The sequence below is a fragment of the Mesoplodon mirus genome (assembly GCF_964341445.2).
Source record: "Mesoplodon mirus genome assembly, chromosome: 1".
In the NCBI taxonomy this organism is placed as follows: domain Eukaryota; kingdom Metazoa; phylum Chordata; class Mammalia; order Artiodactyla; family Ziphiidae; genus Mesoplodon; species Mesoplodon mirus.
The window spans coordinates 30922442-30950246 of NC_138976.1; the positions used below are offsets into that span (position 1 = coordinate 30922442).

Consider the following 27805-nt stretch of genomic DNA (forward strand, 5'->3'; position numbering starts at 1 on the left):
TTAACTTAGGTTTATAAATTATCTGTGACAGTGGTTCTCCGCCCTGAAAGGATGGGGCATAGGAGCCAAGGCGTGTAATTAGAGTTGCCTAAGATGCTTTCTCAAAATTCATATGCCCCATCCCTTTCCCATCCATTTGCCTGGTGGCAGGGCAGAAGTAGGATGTTTTAAGAAATCTTTCTAGAATATTTTATAGCTTTTTACCCAGTATCTCTTGCCTCCTCTCAGTTAAAAAACACGCATCTGTTGATTTGTTATTAAAATCTGCCAATGCCATGATTATTTGAGAGTTGGTTATTTGTTTCATTTCAAAAAAATAAAATTGCCACATAAAGTTCATTTTGTTTGAAGTGAAAACTGAAACTAATCTAAGGATTTATTTACTAGGCTAAGGGCATTTTCAAATCAAAAGGCAAGAAAGTGCAGTTTTAATGAATCCTAAATTTGTCTGTTTAATAGAAGCACTTTTCCTACTCTGTAAATATTCAGTTAAATACCAATTAGTTAAAATATAATTACTTATAGACATGTTGCTATGGGTTGAATGAACTTCAGAATGCTGGAAACAATATTTAGAGTTAATATAGAACAGTTAAAATTATTAATTGTATTTGTGGGAAATATTTTAAGGATAGAGCAGATTGGAAATAGAGTGAAACTCAGTATCAGAAGGACTAGGTTTGATTTCATAACTCTGACACCTATGTACTAGCTCTCTTGGGCCATGTAGTTAGTCCCTACTACAAAACTGAGTTCAGGGCTTCCCTAGGCGCAGTGGTTGCGAGTCCACCTGCCGATGTAGGGGACGTGGGTTCGTGTCCCGGTCCGGGAAGATCCCACATGCTGCGGAGCGGCTGGTCCCGTGAGCCGTGGCCGCTGAGCCTGTGCGTCTGGAGCCTGTGCTCCGCAATGGGAGAGGCCACAACAGTGAGAGGCCCGTGTACCGCAAAAAAAAACAAACAAACTGAGTTCATCTCTGTTTTGTCCTCTGTGGAAAGTTAAGACCTCCCTCTCATAAAGTTGTGAGGATCAAATAAAGTCATTAGTGTGACAGATCCCAGCACCCAGACATTCAGTAAATGTTGATAGAATCTAAATCTAAGGCCTACAAATTATTTTAATCATTGTGTGTGTCCACATGTGTTACGGGTATATGCATTTGAATATGGGAAATGTGTAGGGAATTAAGTTTATTGTGTTCTTAGACTGTGGAGTTGGGTGACTTTTGAGTTTAATGACGTGTATGTATATGAGTGTAATTCCTGAGGATACCGTTTAAAGTTATTTTTGTAGTTCTATTGAAGCAGATTCTTCTGAACCATATACACAGGGTAAAAAAATGTGCAGTGTTTTACAGTATTATAGTCATTGTAGAATTCTTCTTTCCCTCTTAATATTGTTTGCCTTGTGCTAGATCAGTTCTGGAGACCTGCTTAGTTCTTATCAAGGCTAATGCCCTAAGAGTCATGACTACACCTACACAGATTTTTCCTCCAAATGAAAGCTAAATACTAATATTGTAGTCCTGTTTTATGTCCATATCAGAAGGTGTTGAATTTAGTGCCTTACTATGAAATGTAAATTTTGTGAAAGGCAAGTCAGTTTCTTAATGATATGAACCACTGAGTATATACTGCCTGTTAGATGCTTTATGTACATTGTCAATAGCATTACAACAAATAAAGTAGGTGGTATGCAGTTTTACAGGTAAGGAAACTGAGGCTCAGAAGGATAAATATAGCTATCTGCAAGGTCCTGGAAACCTCTGGCTTTCTCTCCTTTTCCCAAGCATGTTTTTTGTTTTTTTAAAACTGTCAGGAGGTTCTCCAGATATTTCTTAAGGCATTGCTCATCACAGTTAACTCCTGTACCCCACCCCAGTTCTGCTGTCCACACCCTTCCCACCCCAAGCACATACCTAGAAACACACAACAGGATTGTTGTGAGGATAAAGGAGTTCATATGTATAAAGGGTTTAATACAGTGTCTGGTACATAGTAAGTACTCAGTAAATGTTGGCTACCATTTTCATTGTTAATAGGATGATTATTAGTGGTGGTGGTAGTAAATGATTCAGTGGTTCTAGGACACCTTCCTCAAAAACGAGCATGTTCCCTGCCTAGTGGCTGGCCTGAGCAGTTCATTACACAAGGTCCCAGGCATGAGCATGCCCCGTAAGATGCATAGGATAGATGGAGGGAGAGTTAGTAAGGGAATGATTGTTTCCACACAAAGGGTGCCAGAAAGTTTTCTCTGTGCCCTAGATCCTTTGTTATCAGTGAATCCACTTCCAAACCACATCTTCCTGCCTGACTTCTTTCCTTTCCTTTTATCTGCGTAGAACATTAATGGTATTGGAGTCACTAACAGAGTTACAAAAAATTCATTTTTTTTAGTTTGGTGGTTTGTAGCTTATACTTGGCCTGCATGCTGGATTCCTGGTCCCCAGCTCCATTGAAGTATTCAGTAGTTACTCTACCTGCAAAGGCCTTCCTGGTCTGTCATAGCCACCACTCCCAACTTTTTTTTTTCTGTTTAATTTTTTCCCTGATATCCCTTTATATGATCCATCTGAGCACATATATTGACTTTATCTTTTTGCTTTTCAGTTTTCTCACCTAATTCTTGTATTCAGTTATATTTCCTGATTTGAATCATATTTTGTAAAGCAACAGAGTTTAACAGTGTGAGAAAGGTATTGGAAGATACATTATTTTATAAAACTTTCCATGGACCCAGTAGAGTAGAACCCAGGGCTGGAGGTTCTTTAACTCTTATCTTGGGAGAAAGTATCCCTACTTGTACTCTCTCCCTGGATCAATAATATTAGACTTTGTTTATCTCAGTTAAGTGTGTTTGGCTCTTACCTTCTCTTTGGACAAATGATAACATCTAAAATCTTTGTCATCTCTTCTACCTTATAACATTTAAAAAAATGTTTTAGTGTAATTTCTAATTAATTTTCTCTTTCCTAAAATATAAATATACAGGAAACCAAAGGATAAGTTAGGATTTGGGGAGTATTTTATTTTATTTTATTTTATTTATTTTTGGCTGCATTGGATCTTCGTTGCTGTGCATGGGCTTTCTCTAGTTGTGGTGAGCGGGGGCTACTCTTTGTTGCGGTGCACGGGCTTCTCACTGCAGTGGCTTCTCTTGTTGTGGAGCACAGGCTCTAGGCAGGCAGGCTTCAGTAGTTGTGGTGTGTGGGCTCAGTAGTTGTGGCTCACGGGCTCTAGAGCGCAGGCTCAGTAGTTGTGGCACACGGGCTTAGTTGCTCTGCAGCATGTGGGATCTTCCCGGACCAGGGATCGAACCCGTGTCCCCTGCATTGGCAGGCAGATTCTTAACCACGGCGCCACCAGGGAAGCCCCTTGGGGAGTATTTTGTTTATATGAAATGGACATTTTTAGGAAACAACATTTACTATTATAGTCATCTCAACTCAAAAGTAATTGGCACTCATTCTAGAAAATAAGAATTCTTTTTTTTTAACATCTTTATTGGAGTATAATTGCTTTACAGTGTTGTGTTAGTTTCTGCTGTATAACAAAATGAATCAGCTATATGCATACGTATATCCCCATATCCCCTCCCTCTTGCATCTCCCTCCCACCCTCCTTATCCCACTCTCTAGGTGGTCGCAAAGCACGGAGCTGATCTCCCTGTGCTATGCAGCTGCTTCCCACTAGCTATCTAGTTTACATTTGGTACTGTATATGTGTCAATGCTACTCTCTCACTTCGTCCCAGCTTACCCTTCCTGCTCCCTGTGTCCTCAAGTCCATTCTCTACGTCTGTGTCTTTATTCCTGTCCTGCCCCTAAAAGTAGAAGAAAAAAATTAAAATCACTTTATTCTAATATCCAGAGATGACTGTAGTTGAACTGGTGGTGTATTTTCCTCTAGTCTATATTCAACTTTATATATTAAATTTTATCTAATTTTATAATGCATTTGTATAATTATATATTCATTAGCTCAAGTTTATATGTCCTTTTTTCAGTTTTTTTTTTTGCTAACACCAGAACGTTCAGATGAATCAATGAAACAAAATAGAGAACATAAACCCACATCCTCTAGTGTAGAAGAGTGACAACATGCTATGAACAGGAAATACTATTTTAAAAACAGCACTAGGAGGCTTCCCTGGTGGCGCAGTGGTTGAGAGTCCGCCTGCTGATGCAGGGGACATGGGTTCGTGCCCCGGTCCGGGAAGATCCCTCATGCCGCGGAGTGGCTGGGTCCATGAGCCATGGCCACTGAGCCTGCGTGTCTGGAGCCTGTGCTCCGCAACGGGAGAAGCCACAACAGTGAGAGGCCCGCGTACCGCAAAAAAAACAAACAAACAAACAAAAAACAGCACTAGGATAATTGGTTAATTACTTAGAAAATTAAAGTGACATCTTTTCTCTCTTTTCTGTACACCAAATTGTATCTATGAAACATTTGATATGAGAATGGGGAGCTACTTTTTGAAGCATAAAAAAGTAGTGAACTAATTACAAAAATAAAACAGAAAAGATTTGATGACAAAAATAGAAAACTATTTCAAAGTGACAGTTGGCAAATCATGAAAATACTTGTATCAGCCTTAACATAAATTTAATACCCTTAATATACAAAGTTTTTATGATTCAGTGAGTAGCAGAATACCTCAATTTTAAAAACAAGCAAAAGATACAAAAAATTTTGAAAATACAAATGAACAATATATGAAGTAATGTTCAAGCTCATCAAAAATGCAACTAAAACAGTAAGATATTTTTTACCCATTAAATTTGTTTTTGGGGGGGGGGCTGCTGCATACCTTGTGGGATCTTAGTTCCTCGACCAGGGATTGAACCTGGGCTCTCAGCAGTGAAAGTACAGTGTCCTAACCACTGGACTACCAGGGAATTCCTTTTTTTTTTCTTTTCTTAATTGAAGTGTAATTGACATACAACATGATGTTAATTCCAGGTGCACAGCATAGTGACTTGATATTTCTATATATTACAAAATGAACACCATGATAAGTAGTTACCATCTATCACCTGTACAAAGATATTACGATAATATTAACTCTGTTCCCCATGCTGTACGTTTTGTTCCTGTGACTCATTTATTTTGTAACTGCAAGTTTGTACCTTTTAATCTCCCTCACTTATCTCACCCATCCCCCACCTCCCCCAGCCCCTCTGGAAAGCACCTGTTTGTTCCCTGTATCTATGAGTCTGTTTCTATTTTGTCAGGTTTGTTCAATTGTTTTGTTTCTTAGATTCCACATATGGAATCATATGTGTATTTGTCTTTCACTCTCTGACTTATTTCACTTAGCATAATACTCTCTAGGTCCATCTATGTTGTCACAGCTGGCAAGATTTCATTCTTTTTTTTTTTTTTTTTTTTTGCGGTATGTGGGCCTCTCACTGTTGTGGCCTCTCCCGTTGCGGAGCACAGGCTCCGGATGCGCAGGCTCAGCGGCCATGGCTCACGGGCCCAGCCGCTCCGCGGCATGTGGGATCTTCCCAGACCGGGGCACGAACCCGTGTCCCCTGCATCGGCAGGCGGACTCTCAACCACTGCGCCACCAGGGAAGCCCTCATTCTTTTTTTATGGTTGAGTAATATTCCATTATACATACATGTGTATAACACCTCTTCTTTATCCATTTATCCATCAATGGGCACTTAGGTTGCTTCCATATCTTGGCTATTGTGAATAATGCTGCAAATGAACATAGGGGTGCATATACCTTTTCGAATTAAGTGTTTTATTAGTTTTCTTTGGAAAAATACCCAGAAGTGGAATTGCAGGATCATATGGTAGTTCTATTTTTAATTTTTTTAGGAACATCAGTACTGTTTTCCATTGTGGCTGTACCAATTTATATTCCCAGTAACTGTACACGAGGGTTCCCTTCTCCACATCCTCGCCAACACTTGCTACTTGTTGTCTTTTTTTTTTTTTTTTTTTTTTGCGGTACACGGGCCTCTCACTGTTGTGGCCTCTCCCATTGCGGAGCACAGGCTCCGGATGCGCAGGCTCAGCGACCATGGCTCATGGACCCAGCCGCTCCGCGGCATGTGGGATCTTCCCAGACCGGGGCACGAACCCGTGTCCCCTGCATCGGCAGGCGGACTCTCAACCACTGCGCCACCAGGGAAGCCCTACTTGTTGTCATTTTGAGGATAGTAGCCATTTTGACAGGTGTGAGGTGATATCTTATGGTTTTGGTTTGCATTTCACTGATGATTAGTGATGTTGAGCATCTTTTCATATCCCTGTTGGCCATCTGTATGTCTTCTTGGGAAATAGTCTGTTCAGGTCCTCTTCCTATTTTTTAATTGGGTTGTTTGTTTTTCTGATGTTGAGTTATATGAGTTTTTTGTATATTTTGGATATTAACCCCTTATTGGACATATCATTTGCAAATATCTTCTACCATTCAGTAGGCAGCCTTTTCATTTTTTTGATAGCTCCTTTGCCGTGTAAAAGCTTTTTAGTTTGATGTAGTCCCATTTGTTTATTTTTGCTTTTGTTTCCCTTGCTTGAGGAGACAGATCCAAAAAATTTGCTAAGACCAATGTCTAATAGCATTTTATTAACATCTTTATTGGAGTATAATTGCTTTACAATGGTGTGTTAGTTTCTGCTTTATAACAAAGTGAATCAGTTATACATATACATATGTTCCATATCTCTTCCCTCTTGCGTCTCCTTCCCTCCCACCCTCCCTATCCCACCCCTCTAGGTGGTCACAAAGCACCGAGCTGATCTCCCTGTGCTATGCGGCTGCTTCCCACTAGCTATCTATTTTACGTTTGGTAGTGTATATATGTCCATGCCACTCTCTCACTTTATCTGTGTTATCTTCTAGGAGTTTTACAGTCAGATCTTACATTTGATCTTTAATCCATTTTGAGTTTATTTTTGTATATGGTATAGGAAAGTAGTCTAGTTTGATTCTTTAGCATGTGGCTGGCTGGTTTTCCTAACACCATTTATTGAAGAGGCTGTCTTTTCCCCAGTGTATATTCTTGTCTTTTTTGTCATAGATTAACTGATCATAAGTGCATGGGTTAATTTCTGGGCTCTCTGTTTTGTTCCATTTTTCTATTTGTCTGTTTTTGAGCAAGTACCACACTGTTATAACTACTGTAGCTTTGTAGTACAGTTTGCAATGAGGGAGCATGATACCTCCAGCTTGTTCTTCTTTCTCAGATTGTTTTGACTATTTATGGCCTTCTGTGTTTCCATACAAATTTTAGAATTATTTGTTGTAATTATATGAAAAATGCCATTGATATTTTGATAGGGATTGCATTGACTCTGTGGATTGTGTTGGGGAGTATGGTAATTTTAATAGTATTAATTCTTCCGGTCCATGAGTATGGTGTATCTTTCCATTTGTGTCATCTTCAGTTTCTTTTATCAGTGTCTGAGAGTTTTCTGAGTGTAGGTTTCTAACCTCCTTGGGTTAGATTTATTCCTAGGGCTTTGTTTTTTTTTTTTTTTTTTTGATGCAATTGAAAATGAGATGTTTTCTTAATTTCTCATTGTGGTAGTTTGTTGTTAGTATATAAAAACATAACAGATTTTCTATATATTAATTTTCTTATCCTGCAACTTTACTGAATTCATTGATGAGTTCTAATATTGATAGTTTGTGGTGGCATCTTTAGGATTTTCTGTATATAGTATCAGGTCATCTGATATCAGTTATAGTTTTAGTTCTTCCTTTCCAGTTTAGATTCCTTTTATTTCTTTTTCTTGTCTGATTTCTGTAGCTAGGCCTTCCAATACTATGTTGAATAAAGTGGCAAGAGTGGGCACCCTTGTCTTGTTCCTGATTTTAGAGGAAATGCTTTCAGCTTTTCACCTTTGAGTATGATGTTAACTGTGGGAGGCTTGTCATTTATGGCCTTTAGTATATTGAGGTATGTTCCTTCTATGTCAACTTTGTTAACAGTTTTTATCGCAAATGGATGGTGAATTTTGCCAAAAGTTTTTTTCCACATCTATTAAGATGACCATGTGATTTTTATTTTTCAATTTGTTAATGTAGTGTATCACATTGATTGATTTAGAGATGTTAAATCATCCTTGCATCACTGGGATAAATGCCATTTGATCATAGTATATGATCCTTTTAACATCTTGAATTCGGTTTGCTGATATTTTGTTGAGAATTTTTGCATCTATGTTCATCAGTGATATTGGCCTGTAATTTTCTTTTTCTGTGACTAGTTTTGGTATCACGGTGATGCTGGCCTCATAGAATGAGTTTGGAAGCATTCCTTCCATTTCAATTCTTTGGTATAGTTTGAGAAGGATAGGTGTTAATTCTTCTTTAAGTGTTTGGTAGAATTCACCTGTGAAGCTCTCTGGTCCTGGACTTTGGTTTGTTGGGAGTTGTTTGATTACTGAATCAATTTCCTTCCTGGTAATCAGTGTATACATATTTTCTGTTTCTTCCTGACTCAGTCTTAGAAGATCGTATGTTTCTAGGAATTTATTCATTTCTTCTAGGTTGTCCATTTTTTTGGCATATAATTGTTCATAGTAATCTCTTGTGATGCTTTGAATTTCTGTGGTGTTGGTTGTAACTTCTCTTTCATTTCTGATTTTCTTTATTTGGGCCTTCTCTTTTTCTCTTGATGAGTCTGGCTAAAGGCTTACCAATTTTGTTTGTCTTTTCAAAGAACCCACTCTTAGTTTCCTTGATCTTTTCTATCACCTTTTAGTCACTGTTTCATTTTATTTTTGCTCTGGTCTTTATTATTTCTTTCCTTTTATTAACTTTGGGTTTTGTTCGTTCTTCTTTTCCCAGTTCCTTTAGATGTATGGTTAGGTTTTTTATTTGAGATTTTTCTTGTTTCCTGAGGTAAACTTGATCACTATAAACTTTCCTCCTAGAACGGCTTTTGCTGCGTGTCATAGATCTTGGATTGTTGTATTTCTGTTCTTATTTGTCTCCAGGTATTTTTTGATTTCCTCTGTGATTTCTTTAGTGACCCATTGCTTGATTAGTAGCATATTGTTTACCCTTCACATGTTTGTGGCTTTTGCAGTTTTTTTCTTATAGTCGATTTCTACCAACTATGGTCTCATCTCATTGAGGTCAGAAAAGATGCTTGATATGATTTCAGTATTCTTAAATTTATTGAGATTTGTTTTGTGGCCTAGCATGTGATCTATCCTGGACAGTGTTCTATGAGCACTTGAAAAGAATGTGTATTCTGCTGCTTTTGGATGGGATGTTCTCTGTATATCAATTAAGTCCATCTGATTTAATGTGTCATTTAAGGCCAGTGTTTCCTTATTGATTTTCTGTCCATTAATGTAAGTGGGCTGTTAAAGTCCCCTACTATTCTTGTGTTAATAATACAATCAGCAACTAACAATTAATAATACAAGAAACTGTGTCAATTTCTCCCTTTGTCTGCTAATATTTGCTTTATGTGTTTAAGTGCTCCTGTGTTGGGTACGTATGTATTTACAATTGTTATATCTGCTTCTTGGTCATTATATGATACGCTTCTTTGTTTCTTGTTACAGTCTTTGTTTTTTTTTTTTTTTTTTTTGCATTATGCGGGCCTCTCACTGTTGTGGCCTCTCCCGTTGCGGAGCACAGGCTCTGGACGCGCAGGCCCAGCGGCCATGGCTCACGGGCCCAGCCGCTCCGCGGCATGTGGGATCCTCCCAGACAGGGGCACGAACCCGCGTCCCCTGCATCGGCAGGCGGACTCTCAACCACTGCGCCACCAGGGAAGCCCCCAGTCTTTGTTTTAAAGTATATTTTCTCTGTTCTAAGTATTGCTACCCCAGCTTTCATTTCATTTCCACTTGTATGGGATACCTTTTTCCATCCCCCGCCACTTTCAGTCTGTATCTGTCTTTAGATCTGAAGTGTGTCTCCTGTAGGCAGCATATAGATGGGTTTCATTTTTTTTATTGATTCAGCCACTCTATGTCTTTTGATTAGAGAATTTAGTCTATTCACATTTAAACAATTATTAATAGGTGTGTACTTATTCCCATTTTGTTAATTGTTTTCTGGTTGTTTTTGTAGTTCTGTTTTGTTCCTTTCTTCTTCGTTTACTCTCTTCCCTTGTGATTTGATGACTATCTTTAGTGTTATGTTTGGATTCCTTTCTCTTTTTTGTGTATCTATTATAGATTATTGATTTGTGGTTATTATGAGGTTCATATATAACAACATATATTTATACATGATTATTTTAAGTTGATAATCTCTTAAGTTCAAAGACATCCTAACAAGGAGGGTGCAATTTTAACACCCTCTTCCCCCTGCAATGTTTAATGTTTTTGGTGGATGGACGTGGGTCCTGGCATGGCTGACATTGGGTTCCAGGGGTTCCAGGGCTAATGTCAGTCTGCTGGTGGGCAGGGCTGGTTCCCAGCATGGGTGGCTACAAAGTTTGGTGAGTCCTGGGGCAGGTGCTAGCGTACTGGTGGATAGGCCTGTGTCCCAGCATAGCTTACAGTAGGTCTTGGCCCTCTGGTGGGTGGGAGTAGGTCCTGGGGTAGCTCTCTATGGTGCCTGGGGCTGGTGTTGACCCATTGGATGGTGAGATTGGGTCCCTGCATGGCTGGCTGCTTGTCCTGGGTGTGGGTGTGGGGGGGTCCTGGGCCTGGGGTAACCAGCTGGTGGGCAGGTAAGCCCCTGGTGCTGATAGGCTAAAGGGAGGACTCCAAAATGGCGCTTGTCAGCACCAGTGTCCTTGTGGTAGAACAAGTTCCCCAAAATGTCTGTGACTAGCAATCATGTCCCCAGGTGGGTTGAAATTGCCTCCTACCTGTCTAGGAGGCTCTCCCAAGATCAGCAAGTGAGTCTGATCCAGACTCATTTCAAATTACTATATCTGTGCTGGGTTTTGGAGCATGTGAGATTTTGTGTGTGTCCTTTAAGAGTGGAGTCTCTGTTTTCTACTGCCCTCTGACTCTCCAGTGTGCAAACCCTGCTGACCTTCAAAGTCAGATGTTCTGGAGGCTTGTTTTCCTGGTTCAGGGTCCCAGGGCTGGGGGCCCATATGGGGCACGGATCCCCCTCTCCCTGGGGAGAACCTCTGCAATTGTGATTATCCTCCCATTTGTGGGTTGCCTACCCAGAGGTGTGGATCTTCCCTGTACCATGTCTCCACCCCACTATTTATCTAATTGTGATTCCTTCTTTATATCTTTAGTTGTGGGAAATCTTTTCTGCTAGTCTTCAGATCACTCTCTTCAATAGCTGCTCTTGTAATTTTTGTGTGCCCATAGGAGGAGATAAGCTCAGGGTCTTCCTACTCAGCCATCTTGGCTATACCTTGTATATATCAATATATGTTCATTTTTATAATGATACACTTTATATATGATTATATATTCATTAAAGTTTATGTTTAAATTATAATTCATGTTATATAACAGTATTTCAGTAATTTGGGGGATACAACTTTGTCAAAAAAATAAAACTGAAGTTAGTTATTTAAAAAAAACTAAAATAGACAATTTTGATTATAAAATACCCATTACAAAATTTTAAATATTAGAAAAATAGATCATGAAAAATATGAGTACCATATTTCCTCCATCCCCACTGTTAACAGTATATTTATAAGCAATTATTTTTTAAAAAATTCATGTTTGATTAGATTTGTGAAATATTTGTTCATCTATGATTAAATTTGTGAAGGGGAAATGAGATGTTCTTTGCTCTTAGGTTTATTCAAATATGCAGTGAACCAGACTGTATTTTGTGAAATAATATCTCAATATTTTTCTTCATGCTTTAGGTACGTATTCTTTTTGGATCCATGCAATCTGGACTTGATAAACCGGAAGATCAAGTCTGTAGCACTGTGTGTAGCAGCATGTCCAAGACAAGAACTGAAAACCCTAAGTGATGTTCAGAAGTTTGCAGAGATAAATGGTGAGACAGTAGGCCATCCAAGTCTACAGTCCAGTCACTGTTAAATATTGTGTTTGCCTTTCAATATAAATTTGTCCTAGCATTAAATAAATTATCAAAAAACCTTAGAAAGAAAAAGAGAAGTGAAGGTGCTTTTGGACTTCCTTGATATAAATTATTATAGTCACCTAGGGAGCTTGTTGAAACTCCAGATTCCTAGGCCCCACCCAGGGAAATTCTGACTGTGTAGGTCTTTGGGCTCTGGAAATTTCTATTTTTTACAAATGTTTCAGGTGATTTTGATGTAGCCTGTTTGAGTATTTGGGAATTACTAGACTACTCTATGGGAAATTTGTGGGGTTTTTCCCCCTCTTCCTAAGTATAGGTTAAAAGTATTTCAATTAGTTTATTTTATTTTTACCCCTGGATGTAATATATGTCTATGATAGGAAATTTGAAAAGTTCAGAAAAAAAAATAAATGAAGTAAAAAGGAAAATTCGAGCATTTTTCAAATTTTGTGTTTTGCTTTTTTAATTACACATTATGTCTTAACCATTTTTCAAAGAAATAAGTTTTGAGAAACTGAGGTTAAACTTATGGGAATTCCCTGAGAAAACAAGCATAGTCAATTTCCTGAACTCTAGCTCTCTTCTCTTGGATTGCTAATCTCCAGGTGCTATCCTCAGCTCCATATGACTCACAGCATTTCTCTTCAGAGAATTTTTTTTTTAACCTCTCTTCGTGGAGGGCTGCATAGTGATAGTCCTTCAAGCCTGTATTTTTCCATGGGGTTTCACATTTGTATTTTGTGTATAAGAATCCTCAGAGCTACCTCAGTCCTGCCCAAGCTCACAGGCTAGTTCTAGCCTTGGAACAAGGACTGACTCAGGCATCCACCTGGTGTAACTTCTGGCTGGGTGGAGAAACACCCCGGGGACATAACTATACACATACCAGCATGGCTCCAGAGTGTTTCAGATGGGGGTGCTAGCCTTCTGAGGGCAGAAGGACTGCAGCCTTCCAGACTGGCAGTATTCCTGTCCCATTGCTACATGCCCTCCACATAAGATAGTAGGAAGAACATGGGATTGATTTGGATCTGGATTCTACTCTGCTTCTGTCACTGATGGACTGTATAATGAGGGACAGAAGGTATAGCCTCTCTGAGCCTAGATTTCCTCAACAGAAAAAAGGTAGATTTAAAATAATGCCCCTCTCTTAGGTTGGTGTGAGGATTAAATGAGATGATGCATGAAGAATACTGGGCACTTGGTGGGCATTGAATAAAGAGGTACCAACTATTCTTTAAGATTTCATTTTCTAGTCCCACATGATATCCTCACATGTGTTGATTTGCTGAGTCTAATACCAGAACTATCAGCTCTGTCATTATCAGGTTTCAGGGATGGATGAGTTATTCCTTAAGCGTTTTCCTAAAATATTAGACAATGTGAGCATATGTAGTATACTCTGAGAAGTGGTATCACTGAGTGGTTAATAGTAGAGACTCTGGAACTAGATTATCTGGGTTCAAATGTTGGTCCTGCTACTTAATATCTGTGAGACCCTAGGCAAGTTACTTAATCTCTCCATGCCTCAATTTCCCCATCTATGAAATAGGGATAATATTTTTACCTAAAGTACCTCATAGAGTTGTTATGAGGAGTTAATACATGAAAAAATCATTAGAACAATGTTTGGCTAATGTAAGTTGTTAAAAAAAAAGTGTTGGCTACTGCTGTTACATCATCATCATCATCATCATCATCATCATTATTATTATTATTATTCTACCAATGAAATGTAATACTCTTCCTCTCTCCAGTCTCTAACTTCTAGTGCCCTTACATACTGCTGCCATATTAATATTCCTAGAGCTTCAATCATGTTAATCTCTTATACAGAAATCAGTGGTAAGAAAATAAAATAAAAGTCTATATGTCTTACCCTGGCATTTAAAACTATGATCTAGTATTGAACTAACTTCTAACAAGTTCTCTTGGACGTACCAGATGTGTCTTGGTCCCTTGAACCTGACATATCATCTGGAGGGCCAGAAAAGAGCTCGTTCCTTGTTGGCTGTATTGCCTGCTCTGATGATCCACTGGGGAGAAATGCTCCATGCTGCCCTGCTTTTATGCTTTGTTTCCAGGCCCCTATCCTGGGTGAATATGATACCGAGTATGGCCTTAATAGGCCCTGATAAGAAGCCCCTTCTGGTGAGTTTTGCAGCTTTGTATTACCCATAGTATCTTGCACAAAGTGGGTGCTCAGGAGTATTAATGAATAAACATTATTTCAGAAAACAGACCTCTTAGATTGGTGCCTAGTGACAAAGGCACCCTTAGGCTTTTGAGGCAGCTGTTTGCAAAATAAGTTAACAGATTAGGCATTTTAAAAGGTAATAATAATGGCAGCATCAAAAGGCATGGCAATGGAGGATGGAGAAGATAATAATTTAAAAAAGCAAATAGAAAACTATAAAATTGTAATAGAGAGAGAGCCTTTAGCGTAGGGGCCTAAACACTTTAATTTTAACAGCAGCCCTAAGTTGAAATTTCTGAATTTCTCAAAAAAATCCATATTGTTTTTTGGATTGGTGACTTAAAACTGGAGGTATAAATTGATTTGGAAGGAGCAGATAATTTTTATTATTATCTGTGTCCATTTGTTGTTACAGCTATATTTCTGTTAGAAAATACACAGTTCTTTGACCTCAAATATATAGCTCTCAGTCATTAATTTCAGAGAGGTATATCTTTAAAAGATAATTTAGGTTTAAGTGGGAACTTCCCAAATCTGTAAGAGAATTGTTAAACGTCCATGAAAAAACCCTAATGCATGAGAAAACTGCAAAGCTCCTAAGAGAAAACATAAGGGAAATCTTCCTGATATTGGATTTGGCAATAATTTCTTGGATGTGAACCAAAAGCACAGGCAACAAAAGAAAATGTAGGTAAATTGAACTCACCAAAATTTAAAACTTCTGTGGGTCAAACACAATCAACAGAGTGAAAGGCAGGCAACCCATGGAATGAGAGAAAATGTTTGCAAATCTTTGCATCTGCTAAGGGGTTAATATCCAGAATATATAAAGAACTCTACAACTCAACAGCAAGTAGAAACCTACAACCTAATTAAAAAATGGGCAAAGGACTTTAGACATTTCTTCAACAAAGATATATGAATGGCCAATAATAAGGATATGAAAAGATGCTGAACATCACTAATCATAAGGGAAATGTAGATTAAAACCACAGTGAGATACCACCTCACACCCACTGGGATGGCTACAATAAAAACAAAAAAACAGAAAGTAACAAATGTTGGTGAGGATGTGGAGAAATTGGAATCCTTGTGCACTGTTGGTTGGAATATAAAATGGTGTGTCTGCTATGGAAAACATTATGTGGTTCCTCAAAAATTAAAAAATGGAATTACCAAAAGGATTTCTAGGGCAGTGAAAATACTTTGTATAATACTATAATAATGGATACATGTCATTATACATTTGTCCACGCCCATAGAATGTATAGCACCAAGGATGGCCCCTAATGTAAACTGTGGACTTTGGGTGATTATCATTGGTCATTGTAGTTTTATCAGTTGTATCAAACATACCACTCCAGGGTGAGAATGTTGATAATGGTGGAGGCTGTGCATATGTGGGGGGTATGAGGTATACGGGAAATCTTGTACCTTTTTCTCAGTTTTACTGTGAACCTAAAACTGCTCAAAAAAAACCTTAAGTCTTAGAAAAAAATAGATTGCTATATGACCCAGAAATCCCACTTTTAGAAGAATTGACAACAGGATTTCAAAGAGATATTTGCACACTCATGTTCATTGCAGCATTATTCTGCCAAGAGGTAGAAGCAACCTAAGTGTCCATTGACGGATGAATGGATAAAGAAAATGTGGTATATATCAATGCACACAATGGAATATTAGTCAGCCTTAAAAAATAAGGAAATCTCGGGCTTCCCTGGTGGTGCAGTGGTTGAGAGTCCACCTGCCGATGCAGGGGACACAGGTTCGTGCCCCGGTCCAGGAAGATCCCACATGCCGCAGAGCGGCTGGGCCCGTGAGCCATGGCCGCTGAGCCTGCGCGTCCGGAGCCTGTGCTCCGCAACGGGAGAGGCCACAACAGTGAGAGGCCTGCGTACCGCAAAAAAAATAATAATAATAAGGAAATCTTGTCATATACTATAACAGGATGAACCTTGAGGATATTATTCTAGGTGAAGTAAGCCAGTCACAAAAAGACAAACACTGCATGATTACACTTATATGAGGTATCTAATGTAGTCAGATTCTTTAAAGGTAGAATGGTGGTTGCCAGGGGCTGGTGGGGGAAGGGGAAATGGGAAGATGGTGTTCAGTGGGTATGGAGTTTCAGTGTTGCAAGGTGAAAAAATTCTGGAGATCTGTTGCACAACAATATACATATAGGTAAGACTGCCATACACTTTAAAAAATGCTTAAGATGGTACATTTTATGTTATGTGTTTTTACCACAGTTTTTTTTAAAAAAGAAGGAAATTCTGACCCATGCTACAATATGGATGGACTTTGAAGATATTATGTTAAATGAAATAAGCCAGACACAGAAGGACAAATGTATGACTCCCCTTATATGAGATACTTAGAGTAGTCAAATTCACAGAGATGGAAAGTGGAATGGTAATTTCCAGGGGCTATGGGGAGAGACGAATGGGAAGTTACTGTTTTATATATAAAGAGTTTCAATTTTGCAAGATGAAGAGTTCTGGAGATGGATGATGGTGATGGTTGCACAACAGTGTGAATGTACTTAGTGCAACTGAACTGTACACTTAGAAATGGTTAAGATAGTTAATTTTTTGTTATGTGTATTGTACCACAATTTAAAAGTTCATGAAAGAGAGGGATCCTGTTTGGGGTAGTAACTTTTTTTTCTTTAATTAGTTTATTTATTTTTGGCTGCATTGGGTCTTCGCTGCTGTGCGTGGGCTTTCTCTAGTTGCGGTGAGCGGGAGCTACTCTTCGTTGTGGTCGTGTGAGAGCTTCTCATTGCGGTGGCTTCTCTTGTTGCGGAGCACGGGTTCTAGGTGTGCAGGCTTCAGTAGTTGCGGCATGCAGGCCCTAGAGCGCACAGGCTTCAGTAGTTGTGGTGTGCGGGCTCAGTACTTATGGCTTGCGGGCTCTAGAGCGCAGGCTCAGTAGTTGTGGCGCATGGGCTTAGTTCTCCGTGGCATGTGGGAACTTCACCGACCAGGGCTTGAACCTGTGTCCCCTGCATTGGCAGGCAGATTCTCAACCACTGCGCCGCCAGGGAAGTCCCTGGGGTAGTAACTTTTTTAATGATGATTTTAAACCTTATTTTAAAATGCAAGGTAAAATAACATTTTTCTTGCCAGAATGAAAAGATAATATAAATCCTTTTCAGAGTTTTAAGTTTCCATGACAACATTTGAAGGTACTTTTTAGCACTTAACCATCCATTCATGTGAACTTTTATTACCTTTACAAACTATTTAAAATCTTTATACGGAAAAGCTCTTAGTTCCTGTAGTAATATAAGAAATGCATTTATTAAGCAAATAATATTTCCTCAATTCTTTGTTTCTTTTGGACAAGAAAGAGGAGATGTCTTCTTGGACATTCCACTTAAGTTTGTGGAATGCTTCTGTCAAATATGTCTGACTAGAATAGAAAGCTTGAAAGAAACAGCTGGAAATTAGATTAGTTATGTGAAGATGCTGCCATATTACAAGGAGCTTTAAAAGACAGGCAGAAGATTTCAGATGAATATAAAAGTATAAGTTTCAGTACATGAATTGAGTGGTAGGTGTATAAATGTGGATTTTATTATTTTGGTTCATAGTTTACATAGACACAAATCATAAATATATGATGCTAGAGACTAAAACAATTTAACAATTGCCTTTAAAAAATTAGAGTTGCCAAATACCATAAGGACTCAGTATTAAACTTCTTTGGTTCTTTGTTTATCATCTTGCTGCAGTGGTGCATGAGTTTCCTGGGGGCAGGATCATGCTCTATTCATCTCTGAATATCTAAGCCCTAATATAGGACCTCACATAGCAACTATTCATGTTTTTTGAAAGAATAATAGACTGAATTTCCCTCTTCATCTCTATTGCCACTTAATAATTTCTCATTCTCTTAACATACTATCCTTTGCTCAATTCTGTATCCATGTGAGTTGCCACCAGTAGGCAAATTGTTTAGCTTCAGTCTAACAAGAATTGCTGTGAAATCAGTTCTTTTTATTCATCTCTAAATAATTCATCTTATTCATTCATTTATCTCTCTTATACATACTCTCCAAGGATTATTCATGCCTTTTATTCTCTTAAGCTCTCTTGTTCTTCCTCTTTCCTAACCTTATGCCCTACAGAGGAAACTAAAACCATCTGGTGAGAGCTCCCATCTGAGTTCTTATTTTCATCAGAGCATGAACCCAGCAATGTTTCTTCCCTCCGGTTTCTGATGAAGAAGTGTCTTTCCTCCTTTATTATCATTATTTTTGAAAACTCAATAATGTATACATTGTAGGGGGGAAAAGAATCACCCTCCCTCTGAAACTAACTTCAGCTTTACATGAGACTTTCATCTCAGCCCAGCCAGACCATGACAGGTGGTGAAGGGAAGGGAACGTAATGCCTGCTCAGATGTTCTTCCCCTTCCTCTCCCCCCTTCCCTAACTCTGGCCCTACCACCACCTCTGGCCTGTAGTTCACCCTTCACTTTATTCCACTGTCCCCATTGTTCAGCATGGGCATCTGAGTCTGAATAGGTAAATCAGACTTAAGCCCTGCGTTTTGTTTCAACGTACCATTTATTGGTACCTACTTTGTGTCATGCAGTGTGGCAGATGCTTTACATGTCATTTTATTCTTTCCACATGCAGTCTAAATTCTAAACAAAAGTTTAGAAATGAGAATAACCTGTAGGTTGGGGGCTGGCTGCATGTTCTCAGTTGGTGCTAATATTTTACATGGAATTCCTTATTTTCTTTTGTATTACTCTTATCAAACTATTGTATCAATATTTATTTTGTTTTCCCTAACACAGTAGTAGGATGACAGAATTCTTATTTTCCTCTTGTTTGTGTCCCATTTATAGCACTCCTATTTAAGAGTGCTTCTTCAGTGTACTGTATTTTGTATAAATTCTGAGAGCTTTATGACCTGCCAATTGGACCATGTTCACATTTTGAGTAGAGCCATGCAGCTTGGTGCTTTCTCAGTGATCACTGCTGAAAATCATGAAAGATTATGTGGTCCATTCATATAAGATTTATGAATACTAACAAGCCTTTTGATTATCATTATCTGGTTGGTAAGTGTAGAGTTAGTATGAATGGAAAATCAGATTATTACCCTCTTTTTTTTTACCTGGCAGTAACACTATAACTTAAACCAGAGAGTATGTATTCTTTTTTGGCCACAGTGAATCAAAAGATTGGTCTTGATCTAATTTATAAATGAATAAAACGTACAACCGTAGCAACTGATTTAATTGCCTCCAAGTCAGAGACCAGCAAGGGAAACTTGATTGTTAAAAAGGGGAGGAAAAAATCCTTAAATTTAGTAATGCAATTTTAACTAATTCCTTTATTCAACAAATAACTAATTATGTGCCAGAGAGACAAAAACAAGGCACAGTTCTCCCCATGTTTAAGGAGCTTGCATTAGAGTAGGCAGTCAAACTTCTCTTTGTTCTCCACAATACCTAGTCGAAGTCTTGTACATAGATGGCCAAAGTTAATTCACTCAGCAAATATGTCTTGTGTGCCTACTATATGCCAATAGTGATTGACAGGTGATGTCGTATCTCCAGCTGGTTAATGGTGCTTCTTGGGAATTGCAAATATGTCCATCCTTTTCACTGGTTACTAGAAATTGAAATTGGAAAATTGTCTTGCTTTCTTCTGGCATATAAATATATAATGCTTTCCTAATTAGAGAGAAAGGGGTTAAATTCATTATTAAGCTTCTCATAGCAATGTAATTTGTTTTTCATAATGAAAACTGTTCTGCATCAAAAGATTTCCTTTTTTCTTTCTTTAGTTTTAATTTATTGATTGATTGATTGATTGTTGGCTGCATTGGGTTTTTGTTGCTGCTTGCGGGCTTTCTCTAGTTGAGGCAAGCAGGGGCTGCTCTTTGTTGCGGTGCATGGGCTTCTCATTGCAGTGGTTTCTCCCGTTGTGGAGCATGGGCTCTAAGCGCACGGGCTTCAGTAGTTGTGGCACGTGGGCTCAGTAGTTGTGGCACATGGGCTTAGTTGCTCTGCGGCATGTGGGATCTTCCTGGACCAGGGCCCGAACCCATGTCCCCTGCATTGGCAGGTGGATTCTTAACCACTGCGCCACCAGTGAAGTCCTAAAACATGTTTTTTAAGGACTGTTTTTTTCTCTTTGTATATCCTACAAGTATTATTGAGATAGCAAATCAAACAAAATTTTTAAACAAGAATTAGCCTCCAACTTGCCAATTCTTTGTTTCAAATAATTTGATGTTTTAGACCAGTAGATCTTAACTAAGGGTGATTTTGCACCTGGCACTGCTGCCCACCCCCCACCCCCCCCACAAGGACATTTAGTAGTGTCAGGAGACATTTTTAGTTGTCACAGCTGGGTGAGAGGTTACAGGGAGGCTGCTGGCATCTAGTGGATAGAGACCAGGGATGCTGCTAAACATCCTGCAAATGCACATGGCAGCCCCATACAACCAAGAATTGCCCAAGAATTGTATTAATACCATGGTTTAGAAATCCTGTTTCTGATAGTGTACTTTGTAGTCAATGTTGAAAAGCATATATCATTATATATAATATGTAACATCAAAATATAAGAGATTAAAAGTAGTTATTTCTTTCTGTTTTATTTACCAGATGGCTTTTGAGTGCTGTCTGTATGCCAGGAGATAGGAGTTCCAGATATTTTGAAGGCATAAGGTCCCAGTTCTCAAAGAGCTCACATTCTAAAGATAAAGATGATATGTAAACTAAAAAATTATAAAATAATATGCTAAGTTTTATAATAGAGCTGAGAAGTAAATAGCTTTGTTTGGGTGCATCAGAGAATACTTGACAGAGGAGGTAAAGCTTGAGTAGTTTGTAGAAATTCTGCTCAAACTTGGAACACTCATTCAGATGTTGGTTAGGAAAGGACAGCCCAAGCAGAGGGAACAGCATGTGGAAAAGCCTGGAAGTTTGTGAAACAGCAAGAAGTATAAGTAGTTTATTATGCTTAAATGAGGCTGGAGTTTTAGGAAGAGGCCTGCCTTAGGAGGGCCTTGAAGCCAGGGAGTTTGGAATTTTCCTGAGGGCAGGGATGTAATACAACTAATGCCCAGTTTACAGAAATCATTCTGAAGGTTGTACACAGGATGGAATTAAGAAACCCTCTGAGAGAATAGTTGAACTGACCCAATAAGAGATCGTGATGGTCTGAAATAATACAGAAAGATCCGATTGTTGGGACTTGGTATCTTGAATGTCTTGAATAGTGTGGGAAGACGTAGATGGAAGATGTAGATTAAGAAGATATAGGATGACTTCCACACTTCATCTTGGGGATTTTATGGGTGGTGGAGCCATTAACCAGGGTAGAATTAACACGGGAGGAGACAGCAGATTTAGAGAGTGGGTGACGGAAAAAAATGTTTTCAAACATGTTATCTTTGCAGTATCTGTGGACCATATGTTTTTTGCCCAGGAGCTTATTCTTTTTTTTTTTTTTTTTTTTTGCGGTATGCCGCCCTCTCACTGTTGTGGCCTCTCCCATTGCGGAGCACAGGCTCCGGACACGCAGGCTCAGCGGCCATGGCTCACGGGCCTAGCCGCTCCGCGGCATGTGGGATCTTCCTGGACTGGGGCACGAACCTGTGTCCCCTGCATCGGCAGGTGGACTCTCAACCACTGTGCCACCAGGGAAGCCCAACCCCAGGAGCTTATTGAATACGTGTCTGATTATGATTATTAGAAAAGACACAGAAGAAGCATTGTAGCCTAGGAGTAAAGAATTCTGTTTCTTAGTAGTTTGCCAGTGATTGCTTAAAAGGCCTTGGAAGTATGACTTATTTTTTTCATCTGTAATGTTTGGAGCATGACGATGGAAACATACCTCTTAGGGGTGTTGTTATAAGTGATATTGAGCTAAAGAATAAATAATTGACTATTAAAAGGCATTTGATATATTGTAGTAGTTAAACATTCTGGGGACTATAGCAACTGTTTACCAAGATAAATGTTTATATACCCAAGTTAGTTTCCTAAGGATCACTCATTCTGATGGCCTTTGAATAACACTGGCTGAATTGCATGGATTGCCTCTGGTGTGGTTTAGATAAGCTTTTGTTCTTTGTTTTAGACTTTTCATTACTCTAGCATGGTTTTTCCCTGCCTTTTGCATTAGAAGAAAGCTGTTGTCTTGCTGTTTATAACCAAACATCATATGTTTATACTTCTATTTAAAAAAATAAAATAGATACTACCTTAAAAGAGTTCACTAAAAATGCATTAGCTAATAAACATGAAAAGAAAAACAATTGTAAAACATTGGCCATTTCTGGGTTGTTTTAATCTTCTTCATTGAGGCTTCTCTGTCCATGAACCCTTTGAGCAGGAAGCAATATAAGGTTTCTTCTGATTGTTACTACTAACACACTGTAAAGATCTTTTTTCTTTAATCTATTTAGTACAGGATCTATTTAGTACTGGCCTCTGTCCCAGAATACCATCAGAGATAAGGCTATTATCCTTTCATTGAGCATTATCCTGGGAAAGTCTTTATAAAATTGAACTCTGTTGCACCTGCTGACCTCCTTTTTCAAATGAAAAAAGGGTGGGGCTGGAGATTATGTTCACTGAATTCAGATGGAGCAGTGTGTTTGACAGCACTGACACAATATGCTTTAGTGAGGGCTTTTCATATTGTGCAAATCAATTCCATCTTGGACTCTGAAAGAAGTAAGTTGACGGTTTAGATCAGGAAGTTGATGATCACGTTGGGTGCTCTGCGGTTATTGGCACAGTTGCTATTGTTTCATGAGCAATTCTATAATAGGACTCCCAGCTATTTTAGAATTAATCTAAGATGTTTGCTTGCCACTGCTGCCATATTTTCTCTAAAATTGCTATAAATAGTATCTAGTTGCATTATCTTTAAACACAAAAGCCTAATTTTAGAAGAGTTAGATGCTTAATATTCATGTTTAACTTAAGAAAAAGAAAGTCATTAAAATGGAAGAGAATGATTGAAAACAATTTCAGAAACTTAGTTTTCTGTTGAGTCTATCTTAAGAGCTGAAGAAACTTGAAGAACAGTGCCATGTAACTTTCAAGTATCTCTTTAAAAATATTTTACACTGTCAAATTACTTGAATTATTTTTATATAAAATAGGTGCTACATGTATTTATGTAAATGTGCTATTAAGGCCCATGTATTCAAACACTTAGCAAATTGGTTGCTGGTTTAGGGGCAGCATTACTGAATTAAATGCAGGTTTGTGGCTTTCTAAAAGTGCTTTTGATTGAAAGGACCAGATATAAATGAAACAAATCTCCCAATTTTGTTGTCCCAACAAATCTTTTTTTCTATATTCCCTTCTAGTTCCTTCTCACATCCTCACATGATGTTTCCATAATTAATCCAATGTTAAAGTCTGCCTTCACATTATAATTTAAACATTTTCCATGGTGATACAGTGCAAAATCTCATTATTGCTATGATATAAATGCAAAGCTATTCTATATGTATTTAATAATGAAGTATTTGACCAAATTAGTAACCTCGTAAGCACTTCAATTAATGAAATACAGTTTACGTGATATAATGTAGTAGGTCTCAGCAAAATTAGAACTAAAGCCTAGATCTCCTTAGTTAACAATATCTATTGTACAATGAATCTTACAGTATTCTAGTTGCTATGTTATAAAATTAGCAGGTCAGTTAAATAAGACTTATCAAAGATAGGGTGTACTGTATCCATTTGAATTTTATGTATTATTTAGATATATATTAGCCATATAGTCAGAGAATAAGCAATCTAGGACCGAATTTAAGCTGTTTTAAACTATCTGAAAACAGGGAATCCTTTGATCAATTTATTGATTTTATCAATTAATTCAGTTTATTTACAGTTACTGTTTCCTGCCTTTTAAATAAGGAAAAAGTAATATATTATCTGAATGCATATGTGCTATATGCAATAATTTTAAATATTTAGTAATGGATAGCATCAGAAGGAGAGATGGCATATGTAGTTGAAGATGGGTTTCGTAGTCAAAGAGATCTAGGGTTTAACCCCAGCATTACTGGCTTAGCAGCTGTGTCACCCTAGGCAAGTTATTTACCTTGTCTCTTAGCCTCTATTTTCTCCTCTGTCAAGTGGGCTTAAAAAGGCCTGCCTAATGGAGTTACAGTAAATGATATAATTTATATATATGATGAGAGGAGAGGGTCACCCCACTGCATAAAAGGAGGAAAGGCCAGGTCCTCTATCTATCCCAGCCCTCCTCTTGGCGTGGGGAAGAGAACCAGCCTCAGGAATGGGCTGCTTTCAATCTAACCCTCAGAAACACTGGGGCTGGCAAAAACTCTTGGTTTTTTCAAGAGGATATTTTTATCATGCTTCTTTGGTTCTGTTGTTTGAAGACATTCCTAGACACAGTTTGGTCAGTTACAATGAAAGTTGACTCTTTTTTTTTTTTTTTTTTTTTTTTTTTTTGCGGTATGCGGGCCTCTCACTGTTGTGGCCTCCCCCGTTGCGGAGCACAGGCTCCGGATGCGCAGGCCCAGCGGCCATGGCTCACGGGCCCAGCCGCTCCGCGGCATATGGGATCCTCCCAGACCGGGGCACGAACCCGTATCCCCTGCATCGGCAGGCGGACTCTCAACCACTGCGCCACCAGGGAGGCCCGAAAGTTGACTCTTTATTAAAAAAAAAAAATGTGTATATGTATGTCAACTTGTTTTTAGGGCCTGATATATGGCACTCAATAAAAGTAGCTCTAGTACTTATTGTTATTACCCTTAATATTATTAATTAAAATTTGTATATAAGTTACCAGAGAAAAATCTGTTTCAAATGATTGAGAATTGATACTATAGACCAAATCAGACTTTCATTAATTCTATAATGTTTGAAAGTTGTATATGTTGAGTTAATATTAACCTATAAAATAAAGTTAAAGTGAATTAATAGAAGAATTTATTGACTCTGTTCTGCTAGCTAACATATAGCTTTTCTTTCAACAGGCTCAGCGCTATGCAGCTACAACCTAAAGCCTTCTGAATATACTACATCATCAAAAGCTTCTGTTCTTTGCCCCAAACTACCTGTTCCAGCGAGGTAAATTTTATTGTATTTTGTTAACTTGTGACTTCTGTTTTTGTAGGTAGATTTTAAACTGTCTTTATTTTTCTGAGAAAAGAGTCACTTGATGATACCTGTTGCCCAGTTTCAGTACTTTTACAACAAAATTTTAAAAGTAGTAATAGAAATGACATTGTGAATTTCACATCATTTTAAACACACACACACACACACACACAACTTTTCTTATTCTCAGATACTTTAAATTTCTTTTGGGGGCTCACTGTTTTTTTTTTAATGCCATAGTTTTTAAGTATACAAAGCAGCTGAATCATTATAAAACCCACAACAAAATTGGAAGCCAAGTCTCACACTCTCCGAAGATTCTTTGAAGTTGGTCATACTTACTGGTATTATTTTAAAATTTTCTTTGTAAGTTTAAAAATTATGCCAGTGATTATTCTCCATAGTTTATTTCAAGCTATATCCTTTAGGTACATTCTCTATAGTAAGCTGTTTGTCTTCATCAACAAACATTTATTGTTAAGTACCTACTGCGTGTAATGAATGCAAAGATGAAACAAGAAATGTTCTTTGTTTGGAAGGATCTCACGGTAGTTTTAAGTAAAGCAAATTTTAAAATTATAAATTGATTTTTTTTAAAAAGGAAATAAATTCTCAAGCATTGTGGAATATATCCTCAGAATTAGGTATATAGTTTTTGGAGCATGTCTGACCTTGAGAACCTTAGCATATATCACTAACCATGTATGACATGAGTATTTCCCAGGAATATTGAATCAAAACCACTTTTTACTGTATCTCAGTATGTTATAGCAAGCTATTAGTTAAAATTCTTATCTTATGTCTCCTTTCCTTCAACTTCCTTATGGGTGTTACTTGTGCTTTATTAACCTGAATTTGAAATTTTCTGTTGAAAAGTCGACAAAGGATATATCAGTTTAATTGATTTCCAGCTCTTTCAGTCCTGTCAAGTTGCTATTGAAATTAAAATTTGGGAAACTCCATTCATGAAAATTGAGAATATTAGGGAGGCTGAGACAGTAAAGAAAAGAGGTTCTTGGGCTTTCCTCGTGGCGCAGTGGTTGAGAGTCCGCCTGCCGATGCAGGGGACACGGGTTCGTGCCCCGGTCCGGGAAGATCCCACATGCCGTGGAGTGGCTGGGCCTGTGAGCCATGGCCACTGAGCCTGTGCGTCCGGAGCCTGTGCTCCGCACTCCGCAACGGGAGAGGCCACAACAGTGAGAGGCCCACATACCGCAAAAAAAAAAGAAAGGAGGTTCTTTGAATAGAGAAAATTATCAATGTAAAAAGAAGAAAAGTTCTGTTCTCTATTCAACTGCTAAAGCCTATTTTAAATGCATACTTTGAATATAGAGTCACTATTTTAAGGCATAAGTATATTATAAAAGGATAACCAGAAAGCTGTGGTATGAGAATGAGGTTGCTCTGCTCTAGTATAATATGGGTGGGCAGTTCATACTTCAAATCCTCCGGCACCTCTGACCTCTGATTCTACCATGTTGAGGACTGCCTGTTCCTGGTTATACTGGGTGATCCAGTCTTGGCTGCACACTCATGGACGTCTCACATACAGCATCCTAAGGGCATTCACTAGGAGACAAAACGTAGTATTAGGGGCTTGAGTTTTAGAGATGGACAGGCTCGGCTTCTAACAAGGTTATCCACTAATGTTTTAGTAATCCAAGATGCAATGATGAACCTAAACCATGTGAAAACCGGCTATATACTATATTTATACTGTTTTTTAAAGATCCTCACATTTTACTTATCTTAGTAGTTCACAGTCTATCACTTTTGTCTGAACTCACATTGTTGGAAGGTAAAAGAGAAACAACAGTTGATAGAAGGAAGGCAAATCAAGATCTTGTAAATATCATCATCTGGTATTTGGCAAAGTGAAAGGATCAAAAAACAAGAATAAATTTGTTTTAATAAAAAACTTAGGGCACTACCCTGTTTCACACACAGTATTAGATTAGATACCAAATCTCCAAAGATGAGTAAGATCTAGTCTCTGTCCTTAAGAAACTCTGTCCTTAAAAAGAGTAGGGACTATGCTTTGATTGACTTTTCTATATGCACCAGAAGACCAGCACTAGGCAAACCTGTGATGCAGGCAAATGGCCCTCAGCATCTTTTATGTCTCCTTTGCTGTCCCTCTGGGAGCACAGCAGTGGGACAGAAAGAACTGAACTTTGAGTCCAGATAGGCCTGGGGCTGAATTCTGTGCTACCACTTTCTATTTGTCAGCTTAAGCAAGTTTGTTAAGCCCTCAGTAAACCAAGTTTCCTCATATGTAAAATGGGAATATCAATACCTCTCCCATGGAATTGCTATAAGAATTATGTAAGATAATATGTGTTAAATATTCATTATTGTGCTTGGCATTTGGCTTAGGGACTATTATTTGTCTCAACTTCTAGAGCCTTCCAACCTTCCTGGGTACCCAGGAACCTTCTGTAGCTGAAGGTGCCTGTTTTAAAGAAAAGCAGTTGTAAACTAATTTGCAATAAAACATTCATGCCACATA

General features: G+C 38.3%; 1 protein-coding gene across 3 annotated transcripts in view; it reads left to right on the forward strand.

Moving 5' to 3' along the window:
• The window catches only part of SLC44A1 (solute carrier family 44 member 1), a 205738-nt gene that overhangs the window by 83496 nt on the left and 94437 nt on the right, over positions 1-27805 (forward strand). For all 3 annotated transcript variants that reach the window (XM_082615135.1, XM_082615134.1, XM_082615133.1), the window contains exons 4-5: positions 11782-11918; positions 25173-25266. In XM_082615135.1, coding sequence (XP_082471261.1) covers positions 11782-11918; positions 25173-25266 — 231 coding nt within the window. The remainder of the gene's footprint in view (positions 1-11781; positions 11919-25172; positions 25267-27805) is intronic.